General features: G+C 36.3%; 1 protein-coding gene across 1 annotated transcript in view; it reads right to left on the bottom strand.

Moving 5' to 3' along the window:
* The window catches only part of EPHA3 (EPH receptor A3), a 365,983-nt gene that overhangs the window by 335,025 nt on the left and 12,168 nt on the right, over positions 1-18,790 (bottom strand). The window contains exon 2 of the mRNA XM_036349783.1: positions 9,755-9,819. Within this exon, the coding sequence (XP_036205676.1) occupies positions 9,755-9,819 (65 nt within the window). The remainder of the gene's footprint in view (positions 1-9,754; positions 9,820-18,790) is intronic.

The following is an 18,790-nucleotide window of genomic DNA, read 5'->3' as shown; positions in this document are numbered from 1 at the left end:
CAGTATTTTCTAAATACATTGAACTAAATAGCTCTCTTCTAGTATAAAAAATAATACTATATTTAATATAGCCATATATTTTATATATGTATAAAATGTATACATATGTATTATACACATATAGTATATATTAAAATGTCACTTAATTTTATGCAGTTGAAAGAGAGTGAAACTATTTAATTACTCCATTTTAAACAACAAATTGGAAATGATAAAATTTTTCTCAACTAATACAAAATCAGTGTTACCTAATTATCAATTCTTATTTTGGAAAGCTTTTATTATTCATTTATTCAGTTAATTGTAATGTATGAGCAACTAATCCAGGAACTCGAAATGAGAAGAATGAAAAAGAAATTGGCCTTAAAGAGCTTTCAGTTTCCTGACTGAGATAAATATCAATGAAATAATTGTATTAAGCTGTGGAGACACAACAAAGAACAAGCTAGAATCCTTTATAGGTGTTATGTACTAGTTTGGGAGCGGCAGGAGCATACATAGGAAAGAGTCAAGTCTCAACGAAGGAGAAATATTAATACCTTGAGGAAATTTTCATTACTAAAATTTTAAATGCATGAATTAACTACCCAAAAAACATAGTTTGACTCAATTAAAATGTAAACTTTGGTCTGCACAGATTCAGTGGAACAACAACCATGTGATATCAAAGGAAATGTCTGGTAACTTAACAGAGAAGAGGTGTTTGCAGGCACCTCAGGTAATACTATCAGTTTTTGTTTTTTTCAATCCAAATTCAATGCATCAAGTGTATACTGAGATTTAAGAAGATATATCAGTGAATTTTGCCAAATATCTTGGATTAGAATAGAAAAACCTCAAAATATTTGTCTAAGAATAAGAAATTATATTTGCGTAGTTCTTTCACATGCATTATCAGCTATATATGTTATGCATATATATTTGTGGGTAGAAATATAGACATATACAAACAAATCTCATTTATTTTCAAGTGCTGTGACATTAGAATTAGAATGCCTTTTTAAAAAGTGAGGATAAATGTTAACAGAGGTTAAATGGCCTGCATCAGATCAGACAGCAATCAATGGTGGAGCCAGAATTCACATTCAGATGTCCTGATTTTAAACAATGTGCTTATTCTATTTCACTGCTCTAATTATTACCTTTGGCATCGTCTACGCTAAAGCACAAAAAAGATAACCTGGGAAAATACAAATATCTTTGTAGAATACAATTATGCATTGCTATAGCCTCCATTTAGAAACTAAGATATTTGATCTGGTTATAAGATACTAGAGAGGCTTGATACACAAAATTCATGCAAGAGTAGGCCTTCCTTCCCCCAGCTGCCAACACAGGCTTTCCTCTGGTACCTGGGAAGTGGGCTTCCCTCACAGCCCCGGTTTCATCTGGAAGGTGGTCTGGAAGGATGTCCGGTCTAATTAGCATATTACACTTTTAATATTATAGATTGTACTAGAGGCCTGATGCACGAAATTTGTGCATGGGGGTGTCCCTTAGCCCAGCCTGCACCCTCTCCAATCCAGGACCCCTCAGGGATGTCCGACTGCCGGTTTAGGCCCCATCACTGGAGGATGGGGCCTAAACCGGCAGTCAGACATCTTTCTTTCAATCCAAAACCACTGGCTCCTAACCACTCACCTGTCTGCCTGCCTGATCGCCCTAAATGCCTCTGCCTGAATGCCTGGTCGCCCCTAATATGCATATGGCTGGGGTCCCACATTCTGGCCTGTGCCCTCTCACAGTCCGGGACCCCTTGGCGGATGTCCATGGGGTAGTGAGCCTAAGCCAGCAGTCAGACATCCTTAGCTCTGTTACGGAGGCGGTAGAGGCTCCCACCATCTCTGCCGCACTTGTCAACCATGAGCCCAGCTCAGGGCTTCTGGCTGAGTGGCACTCCCCTGTGGGAGCACACTGACCACCAGGGAGCAGCTCCTGCATTGAGTGTCTGCACCCTGGTGATCACTGTGCATCATAGCGACTGGTTGTTCCACCATTTGGTCGATTTGCATATTAGCCTTTTACTACATAGGATTCTATCAGGATGCCCTCAATTTGAAAGTCTGAGAGATACTAAAAAGAGTGGCTAAAAGAAGGAAAATTGTTGCTGCTGTTGTTTTAACTTGATTCAGTGGTTCTAAGATGCCAGAGTCCCATGTTGGTTTCTCTAATGCTCATAGACTCCACCTTTCAGGTCATAAAGAGAGTGCAGTTGCCTCAGATACTGGGCCTTCATAGGGCAAGCCCAGAGCCATGAAGAACTCAGCCTCTCCCCATCTCTTTTTATGAGGAGGAAACTTTCTCTAGAGTCACTGGAATTCTGCTCCAGTCTCAATGACTTTACTTACTCTTTTACTTACTCTTGCCTAAACTAATGTCTGGTAAAATGACTATGCTTATCATGACTAGCTCTCAGATGAATCGACATTCAACCCACAGAGTGGCAGGGGAACATGAGAGGGTGAAAACCAGGATAATATTGCTGCTAAATCCACAAGGAAAAGTCAGAGAACAGATATTGGGTGGGCAACCGAAAGGGTCTCTATTTGCAAAAAATATCTAAGGAACACTTTTAGAGAAAAAAATTATAAAGGATATAAAAAAAGGAAGAAGGTAGAAAATAATTCCACAATTGCTAATTTTGAGAATTATTTCTAAGAACTGCAAATATACATGAATAATTCTTTTCAGACTTTGCTTTTTCTACACTCCCCTAACCAACTCCTCATTTTCTTCTCCTAATGAGAGTTTCTTTTTTAAAATATATGTTTTATTGATTTCAGAGATGAAGGGAGAAGGAGAGATAGAAACATCAATGATGAGAGGGTATCACTGATAGGCTGCTTCTGCATGCCCCACACTGGTATGGAGCCTGCAACCCAGGCATGTGCCCGAATTGGAAATCGAACAGTGACCTCCTGTTTCATGGGCTGATGCTCAACCACTGAGCCAGGCTGGCTGGGCCTCAAGAGAGTTTCTTTGAGACAAGGCTCGTGATTCCTCTGTTCTATTTAATCAGCATGTTAATACTATCTGAAGATAACACTATGTACCTATACTTCCCTCTGCTCCCTCCTCTGTAATGATACATAGACTAAGAAAGTTTATTTCATAGATTGACATTATCAATTAATCTATCTATCTAACTACCTATCTATTTAAGTACCTAGTAGTCATGTGTAAACAAAAGATTTTTCTGGGTTGTAATTCAACAATATATAAGGGCTTTTATATGTGTTATTCAACCTCTAAGAATATATAAACTATTAAATTATTTACTGAAATTACTAAATAAAATTAGTCCAGAATTTAAATATTATAATTTGTAGTTTAAGGCCAACGAAGGTAATTGCTGTGTCTGCTTTACTAAACTGAACAAACTTAGTGGTAGAAAAGGTTCATGTCAAATAAAACACTATTATTGAAAAATAAATTGCTACTTATGACTGCCGGATAATTTCAGTTTACAAATTTGAGTATTATTTTCATGACATTCATTTCAAGAAAACCAAAGTTTCATTAAATTTCCTCCAAGATACTCATTTCAAAATTTTTTTCAGGCCTAATAATATTATATCATCCTACCAAGTTTCCTCCTAAGTTTCAAAGCACCACATAAACTAGAGATATAAATACTCTTCCCAAGAGAACTACATAGGTTAATTGTAAAATTTTATGCATTGATATGTCTCTGGTGAAATAACAGAATAAAAATTTCAGGGGGGTGGGTGGATATGAAGGAATGAGCCATTTGGGGCCATTTCCATCCCCAGTATATTAATTATTTTTATAGAACTCAGGTGATATTATCATTCCATGAAAGATCTATGTTTAGAATGAATCATTTTTTAAAATATTTATTCCAACAGATTTGGAATTTAGAGCTTCTGATGGGGTTATGGTTGGAACTTGAAGTTGCTGATAGTCTCCTGGACCTTTATAGTGACTATAGCTTCTAAAGGAGCACCAATATTGATCCCCTAAGGGCTTCTTAACCTGGGCACTGTCATTTTACAGAAGATCATTCTTTGTTGTGGGAGGCTGCCCTGTTCAGCGTAAGATGTTTACAGCACCCCTGGCCTTGCCTACCAGAAACCAGTAGTGCCCCACGTCTGCATTTGTGACAACCAGCAATATCTATAGACACTGCAGATCTCCCCACAGGTGAAAATCAAAACCAACTCTTTCCTTACCTCCTCATCACATTCAGAGTCATTACCTTAAACTAAAAACAAAACAAAACAAACACGGGGTTTTCCCTGTTATTTGTGATCATATAGATGGACTTTGAGGGCATTATTCTAAGGAAAATAAGCCAGATACAGAAAGACAAATACTGTATGGCATCACTTTTACTGGAATCTAAAAAAAAGTCACACCTATAAAAACAGGGAGTATAAAAGTGAGTGCCAGGGCTTATGGGGTGGGAGGAAATAGGGAGCAGTTAGTAGAAGGGAACAAACTTTCAGTTTTAAGATGAACAAGAAAAAAATGAAACCAAGATAGCGGCATAGGTAAACACCGGAAATTGCTGCCTCGAACAACTACTTCAAAAATACAACTAAAAGACAAAACAGACATCATCCAGAACCACAGGAAGGCTGGCTGAGTGGAAATTCTACAACTATAAGGAAAGAGAAAAGCACACTGAGGCTCAGAGGAGGTTCTGAAGTAAAGTGCAGAGGTACGGAGGCCCATGTGGAAAGGACTAGTAACTGAGGACACGGTTGTCTTTTACAATCGGGAGGGAGTCTTAAGCTCCCAACAGCTCTAAACTCCAGTTCCAGGAAAGTCTCTGGGGACCCAGACTCATATGGGGAGAACTGGACTGTCTGGCATCGGTCAGAACTCAAGGGCGGCTTTCTCTCAGAGGTGCTTGCAGCGATTGCCTTGGGACACTGAGACTCGGGGCCTCTTAGGGCAGGGCTGAGGATCAGCTATAGCTGTTTTCTCCGCCCTGTTGGTTCCCTGAGACCATGCCCCACCCAAACTGTGTGCAGAGGCTGTTGCATATGAAAGGCTTGGCCCTTTGCAATCTGAAAATTACCTAACAAACTGCAGCTGGGTCAGAGAGAACCAGAACTTCCAAAAGAAGGCCCAAGGCCCCACAGCAGCTTGCATTGCTTCACAGTTGGGCCTCAGCTGGGCACCTCCAAACCCCAAACAAAGAAGAGGAATCTTCAGATCTCTCCATAGCTCCTGCTGGGTAGCCTCAGGCAGAGGCTAAATTAGCACCTCCTTAGAGATCCAAGAGCCAGTGTACCAATTGGTCAGAGTGGGACCATCCATATTACAACTCCTCAGATCCATAAGGGACACACTCAGAGGGCAGACTCAGTGAGCACCAAAGCCCCACTGAAGCAAGTCTTGCCCCAGAAGGGTGTCTCCAGCACAGAAGTTCTCCCACTGCAGACACAGCTGATTCTCACAGCCAATTGGCCTGGAGGTCAATTCCTCCCAGTGATACCTACAACAATCAAGGCTTAACTACAACAAGACTGTGCACAAAGCCCATAAAGGGGTGCACCAAGAGTGTCCACCTCAGGTAATTGGGGAGGCTGAGCCACCGGGCCCTATAAGACACTTAGCACACTAAGCCACTCTACCAACACAGGGAAGCATAAAAAATGCAGAGACAAAGAAACAGGTCACAAATGACAGAAATAGAGGAAAGCAAACGACTGGATATAGAGTTCAAAACCAAACTTATAAGGTTTTTCAAGAATTTTCTAGAAACTGCTGATAAATTTAATGAGACCCTCAAGAAATCTAGTGAGACCCTCGAGGTTATGAAAAAGGACCAACTAGAAATTAAGCATACACTGACTGAAATAAAGAATATTATACAGAGATCCAACAGAAGACTAGAGGATCGCAAGTATCAAGTCAAAGATTTGAAATACGAAGAAGCAAAGCACCCAACCAAAAAATAACAAAAAGAAGAAAGAATCCAAAAATATGAAGATAGTGTAAGGAGCCTCTGGGACAACTTCAAGCGTACCAACATCTGAATTATGGGGGTGCCATAAGAAGAGAGAGAGCAAGATATTGAAAACCTATTTGAAGAAATAATGACAGAAAACTTCCCCCACCTGGTGAAAGATTTAGACTTACAAGTCCAGGAAGCGCAGAGAACCCCAAACAAAAGGAATCCAAAGAGGACCACACCAAGACACATCATAATTAAAATGCCAAGAGCAAAAGACAAAGAGAGAATCTTAAAAGCAGCAAGAGAAAAAAAGTCAGTTACCTACAAAGGAGTACCCTTAGGACTGTCAGCTGATTTCTCAACAGAAACTATGCAGGCCAGAAGGGAGTGGCAAGAAATATTCAAAGTGATGAATAGCAAGAATCTACAACCAAGATTACTTTATCCAGCAAAGCTATCATTCAGAATTGAAAGTCAGATAAAGAGCTTCACAAATAATAAAAAGCTAAAGAAGTTTGATGACACCACCAAACCAGTATTATATAAAATGCTGAAAGGTATCCTTTAAGAAGAGGAAGAAGAAGAAAAAGGTAAAGATACAAATTATGAACAACAAATACACATATATCAACAAGTAAATCTAAAAATCAAGTGAATAAATAATCTGATGAACAGAATAAACTGGTGAATATAATAGAATCAGTGGCATAGAAAGGGAGTGGACTGACTATTCTCGGGGGGGGGGGGGATGGGTGTGGTGGTGCAGGAAGAGACTGAGCAAAAATCATACACCTATGGATGAGGGCAGTGGTGGGAAGGGAAATGGCAGAGGGGCCGGGGTGGGAACCGGGTAGAGGGGAGCTATGGGGGGGGGGGGGGAGGAACAACTGTAATAATCTGAACAATAAAGATTTAATTAAAAAAATTTAAAAAATTAAATATTCCAGAAACATAAATAAAAAGATGAATAAGAAAAAAGTGAGCAAATTTTCAGTGATTTAATATGGTGTGACATCGTTATTGTAATTTACCTTCTAGAGTTTACATTCATATTTTATTAACTTAAAAATAGATGTACTGTATTTATTAGGGTTCATTTATTAAAACAATACAAACTTGAAAGTTGTTTCCAGCTATTCCATGTCTTCTTTTTCATGGAAAAGTTTGCAGCAAAGACATCAAATTGTTCTATCTTCTTTATAAACAAGAAAACTCAAAACTCATCAATCCTTGTCATATTGAAAATGCCAATTTAACATAAAAATAAGTAACTGAATCTAAAAGCACAAAATTGTACAAGCAAAGACGTTAAGTACCAAAGCTAAATTGGCTGTGCTGGGCTTTCACTCAAAATGTCATCAGTTTCTCAAGAAGAAATGAAAACCCATCTAACATTTTCTAAATCCACAGTATTTATTTCCTCATGGACATTGTGGTTAACATAATATAGAGAGAAAATTTAAAGAAAAAACTACACTATTTGATTTTCGTGTGTGTGTGTGTGTGTGTGTGTGTGTGTGTGTGTGTAGTGTTGGGGTCTTGAGGTATTATAAATATCATGACCTGCTGGGGAAATGTTCATTTCTTGTCCTTGCAAATTTTAATGATAAGCTTTCAGAGCTTGGCCAGCTGTTTTAAGCTATTTATTGCACCAGAAAGAGGGAACACACAGCTGCAAGATCAACCGGGAAGGCAATGAAGAGCCTGCGCTCTGCTCTGTGAGGCAACAGTAAGCCAGAGGAGAAGCTGAAAGTTGTTCCTGGGCAGAGGGAGGTCGGAAATTGGATGAGAGATGGAAAAAGTCAAGAGGTAAATTACTCTGAGGAGTGTTTCTTACATTTAATGTGCTTAGGAATCACCTGGGGACCATGTTAAAGTACAGATTCGGACTCAGGAAGCCTGGAGTGAGACCTGAGAATTTCATTTCTAAGAACCACCTAGGCCTTGACGTTGAACGCTGATGCTTGCACCACACATTGTGTGACAAGGTCTGAGGACACCACATCTCCCAACATGTCTCTGGAAGTAGAAGTGCCAACTTTGTTTTATCACAAAGTCTTTGAGATTAACAAAGTGAAATGAATATATTTCCCCAAATTGTCAATATATAGAAACGTGTTTTGTTTTCTTTATACCATCTTTAAAAAAAAAACGACACAAAAAAAAAAACAGGAGGTAGACCACTTGTGGCTTTGACATACAAGTTAATTTCTTGTTGTTTAAAATAAATACACATATAAGTATCTATTAGTAAAATGTCACTGTGGTTTTGGCTTTTTGTAGACCCTTGAGTAGAAGGTTTCTATGGTATGCTATCTGATAAAGTAATAAACTCAAATTTCTAAAATTAAACTTTGTTTTGACTTTTGGATGATGCGTTTTTAAATGAGTTTTCCAGCTCAATGCTGAGTTTTGGTTCACTCTTTATGACAACCCAGGATGTGCTTTTATCCTAATCATTAGAATCCTTTTACACCTATGGGAAAACCAAATCCTGGCTTCCTTCATCCTTTCCCTTCTGACGCAACTAACCATGGCCTGATTATGTGATAGGTTTTGGCACTGTGTCAATGTCAAGGTGTACCAGGAAGAGAAGCAGATACAAAGATGACAGATAGATGAAGTATCCTTGATGCAAAACATCCGTTGGTGAAAAAGTTGATGGTACCATAAAAATTAGTATGTTTAGGTACCAAAGTCTAAAGACTGAACACCAATACCAAGTGGAAGTAAGTGTGACCTCTTAGAAAAGAGAACCAGCATAGAAGAATATGGAATGCATAAACGTGTTCCTATCAAATATTTCAAAGTAACATTTTGCGTTTTCTATAGGCTATAATTGGAAGAAAATAAAAAGGGCATGCGTGGTCATTTATTACACAGTTTTGTAGGCACAAGAATTTTTCAAATCTATGCCCCTTTTTTCTGAAAAAAAAAAAAAAAGAAAATTTTATCACACAAAAGGCTCTTTATAAATATTCAGGCTACCAAAATGTCACACACCTTAATAATCTGTGTCTGGCAGGTAAAGTATTAAAGATATTTAAGAAGTTTAAAATGTAACCGCATCAGGTTTTTTTCTAAATAAAATATACCCAGCTTTAAATTGAACTAGACAAGTTGCAAATATTTTAAATAAAGAAATTAAGGCAGCATAGGTTTAATACACCCTATACTACTTGGAGCAGTCACTAAGGTATATTTTATGGCTACAGCTCTGGGGACTACTATCTGTACATACACATTCTCATTCTTTTTTTCCAAATATTTTTTGTTTATTTCTGAGAGGAAAGGAGAGGGAGAGAGAGATAGAAACACCAATAATGAGACTGAATCATTGATCTGCTGCCACCTGCATGCCCCCACTGGGGATGGAACCCACAACTCAGGCATGTGGCCTGATCAGAAATAGAACCATGACCTCCAGGTTCATAGATTGATGCTCAACCACTGAGCACACTGGCTGGGCTATACATTTTCTACATTGGTTAAAATTTAGACTGCCTTCTCAATTCTCTTATTCCAATCGCATCACAAAACATTAATGGTCACACCTAGATCATCTGCCTGATACTAGTAATAATTAATGTTCAATACATTCAAGCAATTGATAAATTCAGAAGGAAAAGAAATACTTTCACAATTCTCAGTAGTTCCACTGGGCACTGATATTAGTCTCTCTTTGTCCACGTATTAAAAACACTGATAAATGGGTCACCAGCATTCCAGGAGTTTGCGTAAGAGAGAACGCCAATAGTTCCGTCTGCTCTCTATGCGGGGTAATGGACAGGACCATTTTCCTTCTCAATAGCTTGCTGAACTCACCCCATGTGATGGGCTAGAGATCCAGCCCAGCTCCCCTGGAATCGTTTTGGAATCCAGCAGATTGACTAAAAGAAAACACAAATACACAAACACTGTTAAGAGGAATGAATTTATATTTGCCTTTTTCAAGTTAATGTTGTCTGCTACTGGTGGCGATATGAAAATAATAACATATTCAAAACACACGACTTCATTTTCTTTAGACCTTTAATGTATAAAAATTATAAGAGAATTATAAAAGAAAAGCAACCACAGGGAAAGTTAAGGGATTGAACACTTCCGTGCCTTTTGTAACTCTGTTTACAAGATAAGTTAATATTCAATACATTTATAATGCTTTCTTATAGAATAATTACAGATTTAAAGAGGAAACAATTAAACACAAAGTTGGAAACAATATTAATGCTAACCTGAAATCAAAATAACTTCAAAGGTCATAAAATGTGATAAATTTACATATGATTTTACTATAAATTAATTTCTTAAATATACTTCCACCATAAATTAGTATTTCTGTTTGCATATTTAATATGGCATGTTTATATTGTCCCTGCCAGTCGCAAACATTCTGTACTGTGTTTTTTTTAAATCCTCAACCAAAGATATGTTTTTATTGACAGAGAGAGAAAGAAACATCAATGTGTTGCCTCCATAAGCTTGGTGTGGATGGAATCCAGAACCTTGGCGTGTACCCTGATGGGGAATTGAAACTGCAACCATAATTTGTGGATGGGATGACACTCCAACCAGCTGAGCCACCAGAGTTGTCATGTCTATTATTTAATACCATATAAACGGTCTCTTTATGTGTAACAAACAAAATGCTTAGCGACTAATGTGAGGAGAAACCAAAGCAAAAATATGTTTTATAATATTGCCTGTGTAAAGTTTTACTTATTTAAAGAATATATTGTTCCCCAAAAGCTTTAATGATTTTAACTCAGAACTTTGTTACTTATTAAAAAGTCTGATGTTGATGAACAATAAAGTGTAATATGAATGTGGTTGCATTTTGGATATATTATTAAAAAAGAAAGACAAATGCTTTGTTTTCAATATGGAGAATATTAATCTGTAATTGACTAGAAATTAATATATAAAAAGATAGTTCAGGTTTAATTAATAACAAAGGTCTCACTTTTATTGTTTATCTGTTAAATAATGGAAACTATGGTTTTACAGCATCCTTCTAAATTAGAAAGCAATCCCACTGTTGACTGATGGAAGATGTAAAGGAAGTTTACATAAAATATATAAGTATTATTAACATGAACCAGAACAGGTGAATAAATAACTACAATAGGAGAGCGTCCTTTTCAAGGGTTCCATATATTCACAAATCAAAATTTAATGTTAGTACATGTGTGCACATGTCCGTGTGTTGACAAATAGTGTTTCTGCATGTGTGAAAAGCAGCACCTTTTCTTTAATCACCCCAATTAGTTTTTACAAAGAAAACATTTATCTTATAAAACGCTAAGAAAAATAAATAATATATTTGATAAGTATCAAAATTCTAAATTTTCAAGTGCTGCTTTTTAAAGGATGATATTTGTTAGCTGGTTAAATAATAAATATACTAGTTGAGTATAAGGAATGCTCATTATTAAGTTAAAAAGAGATAAAATTCTGAAAGTTAGATTCTCTAAGTTTTGGTAGTGAAAGAAAAACACATAAAATTAATCTTTTACACTTGGATTCTTTAATGATTAAAGTTTTTTTTTCACTATAAATTAATCCCACTGGTAAGTAATTATATTTAGGTAAGAAAAGAATATAGTTGCTGCATGGATCACACAGAGTAATTTACATAATGAAATTATTTCCCAGGATATCAGTTTAAAAATTAATAATATACTCAATTATATTAAAATTATCTCTCAAAATATTTTAAAATCTCTGCCTATTAATCAGTGTTATAGATATTTCAGATTAATCAATGTAAGAACTTTTTTTGTAAATATGAGAATACACCTTTATGAGTCACAAACACATATTCTGACATAGACCTAGTTTATTGTTGGTACTATCAGCTATCAGTGGATTTCGGAGTTTTGTTAGGATTAGTAGGTCATATTTGCAATTAGTAGGTCTTTAAGGCTTTAACACATCGTATGCCGGAAACGTGTTTACACGTTTTACGTATTTATACATTCTACCAGTGTAGTAGAGCGCAGGACACGTATTAATATGTTTTTTATAGACTAGCGGTAGAATGCGGGTAACGTATAAATACGTAAACTAAAGTTATCGTAATTTTACTGAACGTTGCCATTTGCGCAAAAAAATTAGCAAAAATGGCCCGCACCACCTGTTAGCACGCGATAAAAACTACCCGCAAACAATGTGTTAAATGATTCAATGTCTTCTTGTGTATCTACTTATATAAAAACCCTGGGTGTAACATCATGGCCAGAACCGCGACCAACCGGAAGGAAGTCAGTCCTGCAGGGGTCCCTCTTGGAAATGGCTGCGCCCTCCCCCAGCTGTTTCCTGGAGGGCGAGGTTTCAGGCAGGAACACGCCCTCGGAGCGAAGCAAGGAAGTGAAATGATTTGTAATGGATCTATTATTGAAGATACCTTTGGAAATACAATATCTATAGATCAGTGGTTCTCAACCTTAGCTGAACATTAGAATCACCTGGGAATCTTTTAAAATCCTGATTTCTAGGCCTCATCCTCTGGAAATTCTGTTTCTTTGTTACTAATGTTGTGGCCCCACCCCATAACAAAGAAACAATTTCCGGAGGATGAGGCCCAGGAATCAGAATTTTAAAAAGATTCCCAGGTGATTCTAATGTGCAGCAAGGTTGAGAACCACTGCTATAGATAATATTAAAAATATATCTAAACGTGCAATTCTTTGTCCCAAAAATGAGCACGTTCAAAAATTAAATGAAGAAAATTTGGATATACTCGATGGAGATTTTCACACATATTTGAGTGATGATTCCAAAGATGATGCTAAAAAGGAAAATTTTCCCATAGAATTTCTTAATAGTATTACTTCTTCGGCAATGCCATGTCATAAATTAAAATTAAAAGTGGGTGCAACCATCATGCTATTGAGAAATTTCAACAGTAAATGGGGTCTTTGCAATGGTACCAGATTTATTATCAAAAGATTACGACCTAACATCATCGAAGCTGAAGTATTAACAGGATCTGCAGAGGGAGAGGTTGTTCTGATTCCAAGAATTAATTTGTCCCCGTATGACACTGGCCTCCCATTTAAATTGATTTGATGACAGTTTCCCGTGATGCCAGCATTTGCAATGACTATTAATAAATCACAAGGACAAACTCTAGACAGAGTAGGCATATTCCTACCTGAACCCGTTTTCACACATGGTCAGTTATATGTTGCTTTCTCTCGAGTTTGAAGAGCATGTGATGTTAAAGTTAAAGTTCTAAATACTTCATCACAAGGGAAATTAGTCAAGCACTCTGAAAGTGTTTTCACTCTTAATGTGGTGTACAGGGAGATATTAGAATCAGTTTAATCACTTTATCAGTCATTGTTTGCATCACCGTTGTTTTTATATCATGTTTTTGTTGTTTTCATATCATGTTTTTGTTTTTTTATATCATACCTCTGTTGTTGTTATATCCTTTTGTTACTGTTTATTTATTAATAAATTTATATATTATTTTCATATACATTTTACTAATTTCCTTTCATCTCACACTTCTATTATACAGAAAGGGCAAATAGCAATATTAAAATATCTCTGCTAATTGGCCCTGACTGGTTTGGCTCAGTGGATAGAGTGTCGGCCTGTGGACTGAAGGGTCCTGGGTTTGATTCCAGTCAAAGGCATGTACCTTGGTTGCAGGCACATCTCCAGTAGGGGGTGTGCAGGAGGCAGATGATCAATGTTTCTAACTCTCTATCCCTCTCCCTTACTCTCTGTAAGAAATCAAAATATCTCTGCTAATTAATTCCCTTTTTTTAAGACATATTTTATTGATTTTTTTTACAAAGAGGAAGGGAGAGGGATAGAGAGTTAGAAACATCGACGAGAGAGAAACATCGATGAGCTGCCTCCTGCACACTCCCCACTGGGGATGTGCCTGCAACCAAGGTACATGCCCTTGACAGGAATTGAACCTGGAACTCTTGAGTCCACAGGCTGATGCTCTATCCACTGAGCAAAACTGGTTAGGGCAATGAATTCCCTTTTAATGTGCACAAATTTCATGCACCGGGCTACTAGTATATATATATATATATATATATATATATATATATATATATATATATATATATATATGTATATATAAAAGCCAAGTGACCAGAACGATGGAATGACCAGAATGGCCGGTCACTATGACATGCACTGCAGTGGCCAACAGGCCTGATCAGGGACCTGATCACCCCCCCGCCAACCTCCCGTACCCTCCCTCCCAGCCAGCCTGGTCCCCCCACCCCAATTGGAGGTGGGGCCAGCCGGCCAACCTCCAGTGTCCCCTCTCCCCTGCTGGCCCAGCCCAATGGGCCCCCATCAGGGTGGACTGGCTGGACCCCACCTGTGCATGAATTCATGCACCAGGCCTCTAGTCAAATAATATAAATGTATTCAAAGCTACTGACTTTATAACATGCTACACAGATTCAGTATTCTTGTAAAATTAATTCATTGAGCTTTTGAATTTCATTTATAATCGGTATTCTATATATGACCTAATAGAAAAGAATAGTAACATCAAAACACTTTTTTAAAAGTACCTATTTTGAGGTTGTAAGGTGCCTTTTGTTTTTAGCAAAATGAGAACAATACAATCTAAAATTCTAGTCACTTTAAAGTGGATTATTGCTAAACTGAGACTTTCGAGGATAAAAACCTCTCGCCTCCTGTGATCTGTTGCATTATAGTATGAGCACAGCATATTTGAGATAGAAAGAAGGGAATGTTAATGGAATTTGAAGGCCTCCTATTGTGAGTGATTTCTCTGGATACATTGACTAAATCTAACCTTCCCATACAACTTAAACACTACACTGATACAGGCAAGAACTTTGGTTACTCATGCTTTTCTTTCATAAAAAAAGATGTAGACCTGACCATAATCTTTTAAGAGCTATTATTATTCATTGTCAGGGCAGAGAGAAGAGGCACGCAGAATTGTGGTGTAGAAATACTATATTTCTGTCTGAGTTTTAATGACAATTTACAATATGGGAGATTATTTTCAATTGATGAAAAATCTGAGTTTATAATTATGAATGTAAACAATAAGAGAGGAAATTATTGCTAAAGGTAGATGGGAATATATGGATAGCTTAATTCCTTAATGACTGCTTCATAGCAGGTCATTTGTCAAAGATATAAACTATTCTTTATCTGATTTCATATTCTAATCATGTGATTTCCAATTACTGTTGGTTTATCATTGGAAACGTAATTTCAGAATTTGTTCTATTGAAAGAGTTATGTGTCATAGATTACTTCTTAAAATTTATTTCAGAGAAAGGAGGAGAGAGAGAGAAAGACAGAGAGACAGAGAGACAGAGAGAGAGAGATACTTGTTGTTCCATTTATTTATGCACTCTAGGCTGATTTTTGCCTGTGCCCTGAGTGGGATAGAACCTGCAACCTTGGCACATTGGGAGGAAGATATAACCAATTGAGATACTTGGCCAGGGCCTTCTTAAAGTGATTTAAATTCGACACATTTTTAAATGTTAAACTCTATTTCACTTAAGATATAAATAGGTGCTTTTGGGAAAATTTACTTTTGGAAATAACTGTCTGAATTCTGAATGTATATCAATCTGGGTTTCTTCACACACTGTACTTTATCTAGTCTTATTGCTTTTAAATAGAAAATATGAATAAATAGGTGAATGATGCATTAATGAAAATGATAAAGAAACACTTAAACTCCCTAAGTTGGTTTTCAGGTGAGCGCTAACATGATATTTACTGGACAAAAGGGAGAGTGGTGTCTGATGGGAATGAGAAGGTGTAGAATGGAGTGGAGAAAGAAGAGCAAAATATGGAGTAAATTGGTTCAAAGTGGTTTGTTAGTACTTCTGGAAAGGAGGAAACCTTGCTGCCACCAATCTTCACTGCCTTTTTTTCATAATTAGATGGATTGTGGATTTAAGATGCCCAGGAGTCTTGCTTTCCCTTCCTTTTCTGTCCTCCTTCATAATGGAGAGGTACAATCAAATGTCCACTCCTTCTCTCATTCGCATTGACAATGTCATACTAGTAATTATGTATACCAAGAACTTATACCACCTTCCCTTCTTACTAATAAAGATGCAATAATATTTCTTAAAGAACACAGTCATGAAACAGATGTTCCCAGTTAATAATATGCCATTTAATAAGGACATATTAACAATTTTAGGTATTAATTTCTAAAGTTCTTACTCTTAGAGAATCATTAACACACCTCGATTTTTTCAAGACTATTTCAAAGTTTTGATTCATAGTGTCTATTTGTCCACTTAGAAAGACTGAGATTGAAATATCTTATAGATTAAGTGGTGCAAATATGTAGACAGGGCTAAAATAATTTTTAAAATTAAATGCCCATGGACATGGGCAATAGGATGGGTGAAGACCTAGGGAGGTGGGTAGAGGCAGGGAGAAGGGGGGCTGTTATCATTCAAGAAGGGGGGTGATGGGAGACATCTGTAATACTATCAACAAGAAAAACTATATATTAAAATAAAATAAATAAAAAATGAAATGACAAGGTATAAAAATAAAATTAAATGCCACAATTTCTTACTGAAATGGAAGATCTTTTCAATTATCTAGTAACACATCAATATGCTTTGTGGTAATGCTATAGTTGTATTTTAGAAAAAGTAAGTTATAAAAATGTATCAAATAATCATGTCAAGATGAACAGTAGGGTTTAATGGCTGAAGAAGTTGCTACTTTTACAATAATAAGTATTTCTTTTCTTATAAAACCTTCAGTTATACAGTGTCTTAAAGCCAATTGCAAATGACCACAAAACCACTACCACAGGAAAAAAATTATGGTTTGATTGCGTCTTGCTTTTACTAAAGAGTAATGACATGTCCTTTCCTGTTCATACATCATTGTAATTGTCCAAACCACATTTCTTATACATTCCTTATCTTTATCATTTTCATCATTTTTTGTTATGATAGAAAGAGTAGCTTTGCTCTTGGTTACAGATAGCAGGGGGGTTAATCTGCTTCTAGGTTATGCTTAAATGTCACGAATAGAAGAAAATGATACAAGAGGCAATCAATTCTGTTCTCGTCATTGTAATTCTGTATGTACTACCTTAGTCAGCTATAATATGGAATCAAGAAATCAAGATGTATTTTCTAACAGGTCTGCACTAATGTTCTGCTTTTCATTTTTACTTTATGCAATTCGGTATGCCAGTGAGAGGATACTAAGAGAAGTCAAAGCTTTAGTAGTGTGCTTACATATTTCAACATAACTTTTATCTACTGTGATTACATATTCTTAGGTTAATTGCTCCTATGGACTTCCTGTTTGTACTTTTTTCTACCTAAACATAATTAAAGCATTGTACTATTGTATTTCATAGACTAGAAACTACAAAAAAAAGTTTTTAGTCTTTAAATCAAATCAACTACAGGCATACCTCAGAGATATTGTGGGATGTGCTCCAGACCACCTCGATAAAGCAAGTATCACAATAAAGTGAGTGATAATATTTGTGCTGGTGGAGACTTGCTTTCACTTTCTAAAAAAATGCAACATCTGTGAAGCACAATAAAAGAAGGTATCCTGTATCATTTGTATGCAGACAAAAATTCCTGCATGTAAACCATGTTAAATTTAACTCAACAGACATTTTGTCTCATGGATATTTAATTTATGATCATTTCTCTATCAAATGACCAACTAAAATTATATGTCAGAATTAAAGAAAAAATTCTGGTGTGCTCAACATTTCTGTGAAAAATCTGCTTTGTCACACGGTACCTTAATGCCTTATTTATGATTTATAAGCAGATTTCTGGACAAGGAGACATACTATCAATTTATTCTTTCGTATAAGCTTTACCTCCTGGGCTATAAGCTTAGCTTTACTTTTATACAGGTCCTAAATATGGGACACGTTTTAATTAGTTTCCTCATCTCAATGTTTGCCAACAGCAGGGATAACACCTTAGAATCAAAACACAGTCACACAGTAAAATCTCTGGGTTTTCAAGACTAGAGTGGTTCCAGAAAATAGCAAACACAGACTAAAATTTGAATAGAAACCCGGGCCCTTTAGTAAATGTAAACCTGTGGTGGTTCTAAAGTGTTAAATTTTTCTTTTTAAAAAAATCAGAGAAATCTGAAGTTCACTCTGATATTAATACTACTGTGGAGAAAACGGCCATCAAAATATCACTAGGGAGTGTGTTCTTATAATGAAATAATCCTTTCACATAAATGCGTAGGAATGTTCTACTTTCTGTGAAGTTTTAGTTCATTAACAACTTCAGCTTTCATAACAGTCCCTAGAATAACAGGACTCTTTGTTTCTGTGCATTATCAAGTGATACTGTGAATCACTTAGACAAGTGAAATGTGTTTCCCAAAAATGTAAAAGTTACTAAAAGTAAGACATTAATGATTTTGTAAGCATTGTACACTTTCAACACATTTTTTGCTCTTTAAAATGTTCTAGAAATAACAGAGTGGCTTGTATGTTTCTAATTTAAAGACTTTTGACAGATTAAAAAGGGAAAATTAAAATATATTATCCTATTAGGAAAGTATATGAAAAATCATTCAGGCCAATAGGTGCTCAAACTTTAGCATATACATTTGCCTTTACAACATAAATTCAAGATGTCTTGGTATATACATTTTAATCAAGTTACCTTAAAATCTTGATTACCAATCTTCAAGTACTAAATGATAGCTATATGTTCAGTCAATTTTTGACAGATGGCTGTGAAAATGGAATAGAATAGGCAGACTGGCCTATAAACCAACTCTAATATAGCATTATCTTTTTATTTTTTTTTCTTATTGATGTATATTTGGCATGCAGTATCCCATCATTTTTAG

This window comes from Myotis myotis, unplaced genomic scaffold (assembly GCF_014108235.1).
Source record: "Myotis myotis isolate mMyoMyo1 unplaced genomic scaffold, mMyoMyo1.p scaffold_m19_p_2, whole genome shotgun sequence".
NCBI classification, from domain to species: Eukaryota; Metazoa; Chordata; class Mammalia; order Chiroptera; family Vespertilionidae; genus Myotis; species Myotis myotis.
This window is presented reverse-complemented; position numbering and strand designations above follow the sequence as displayed.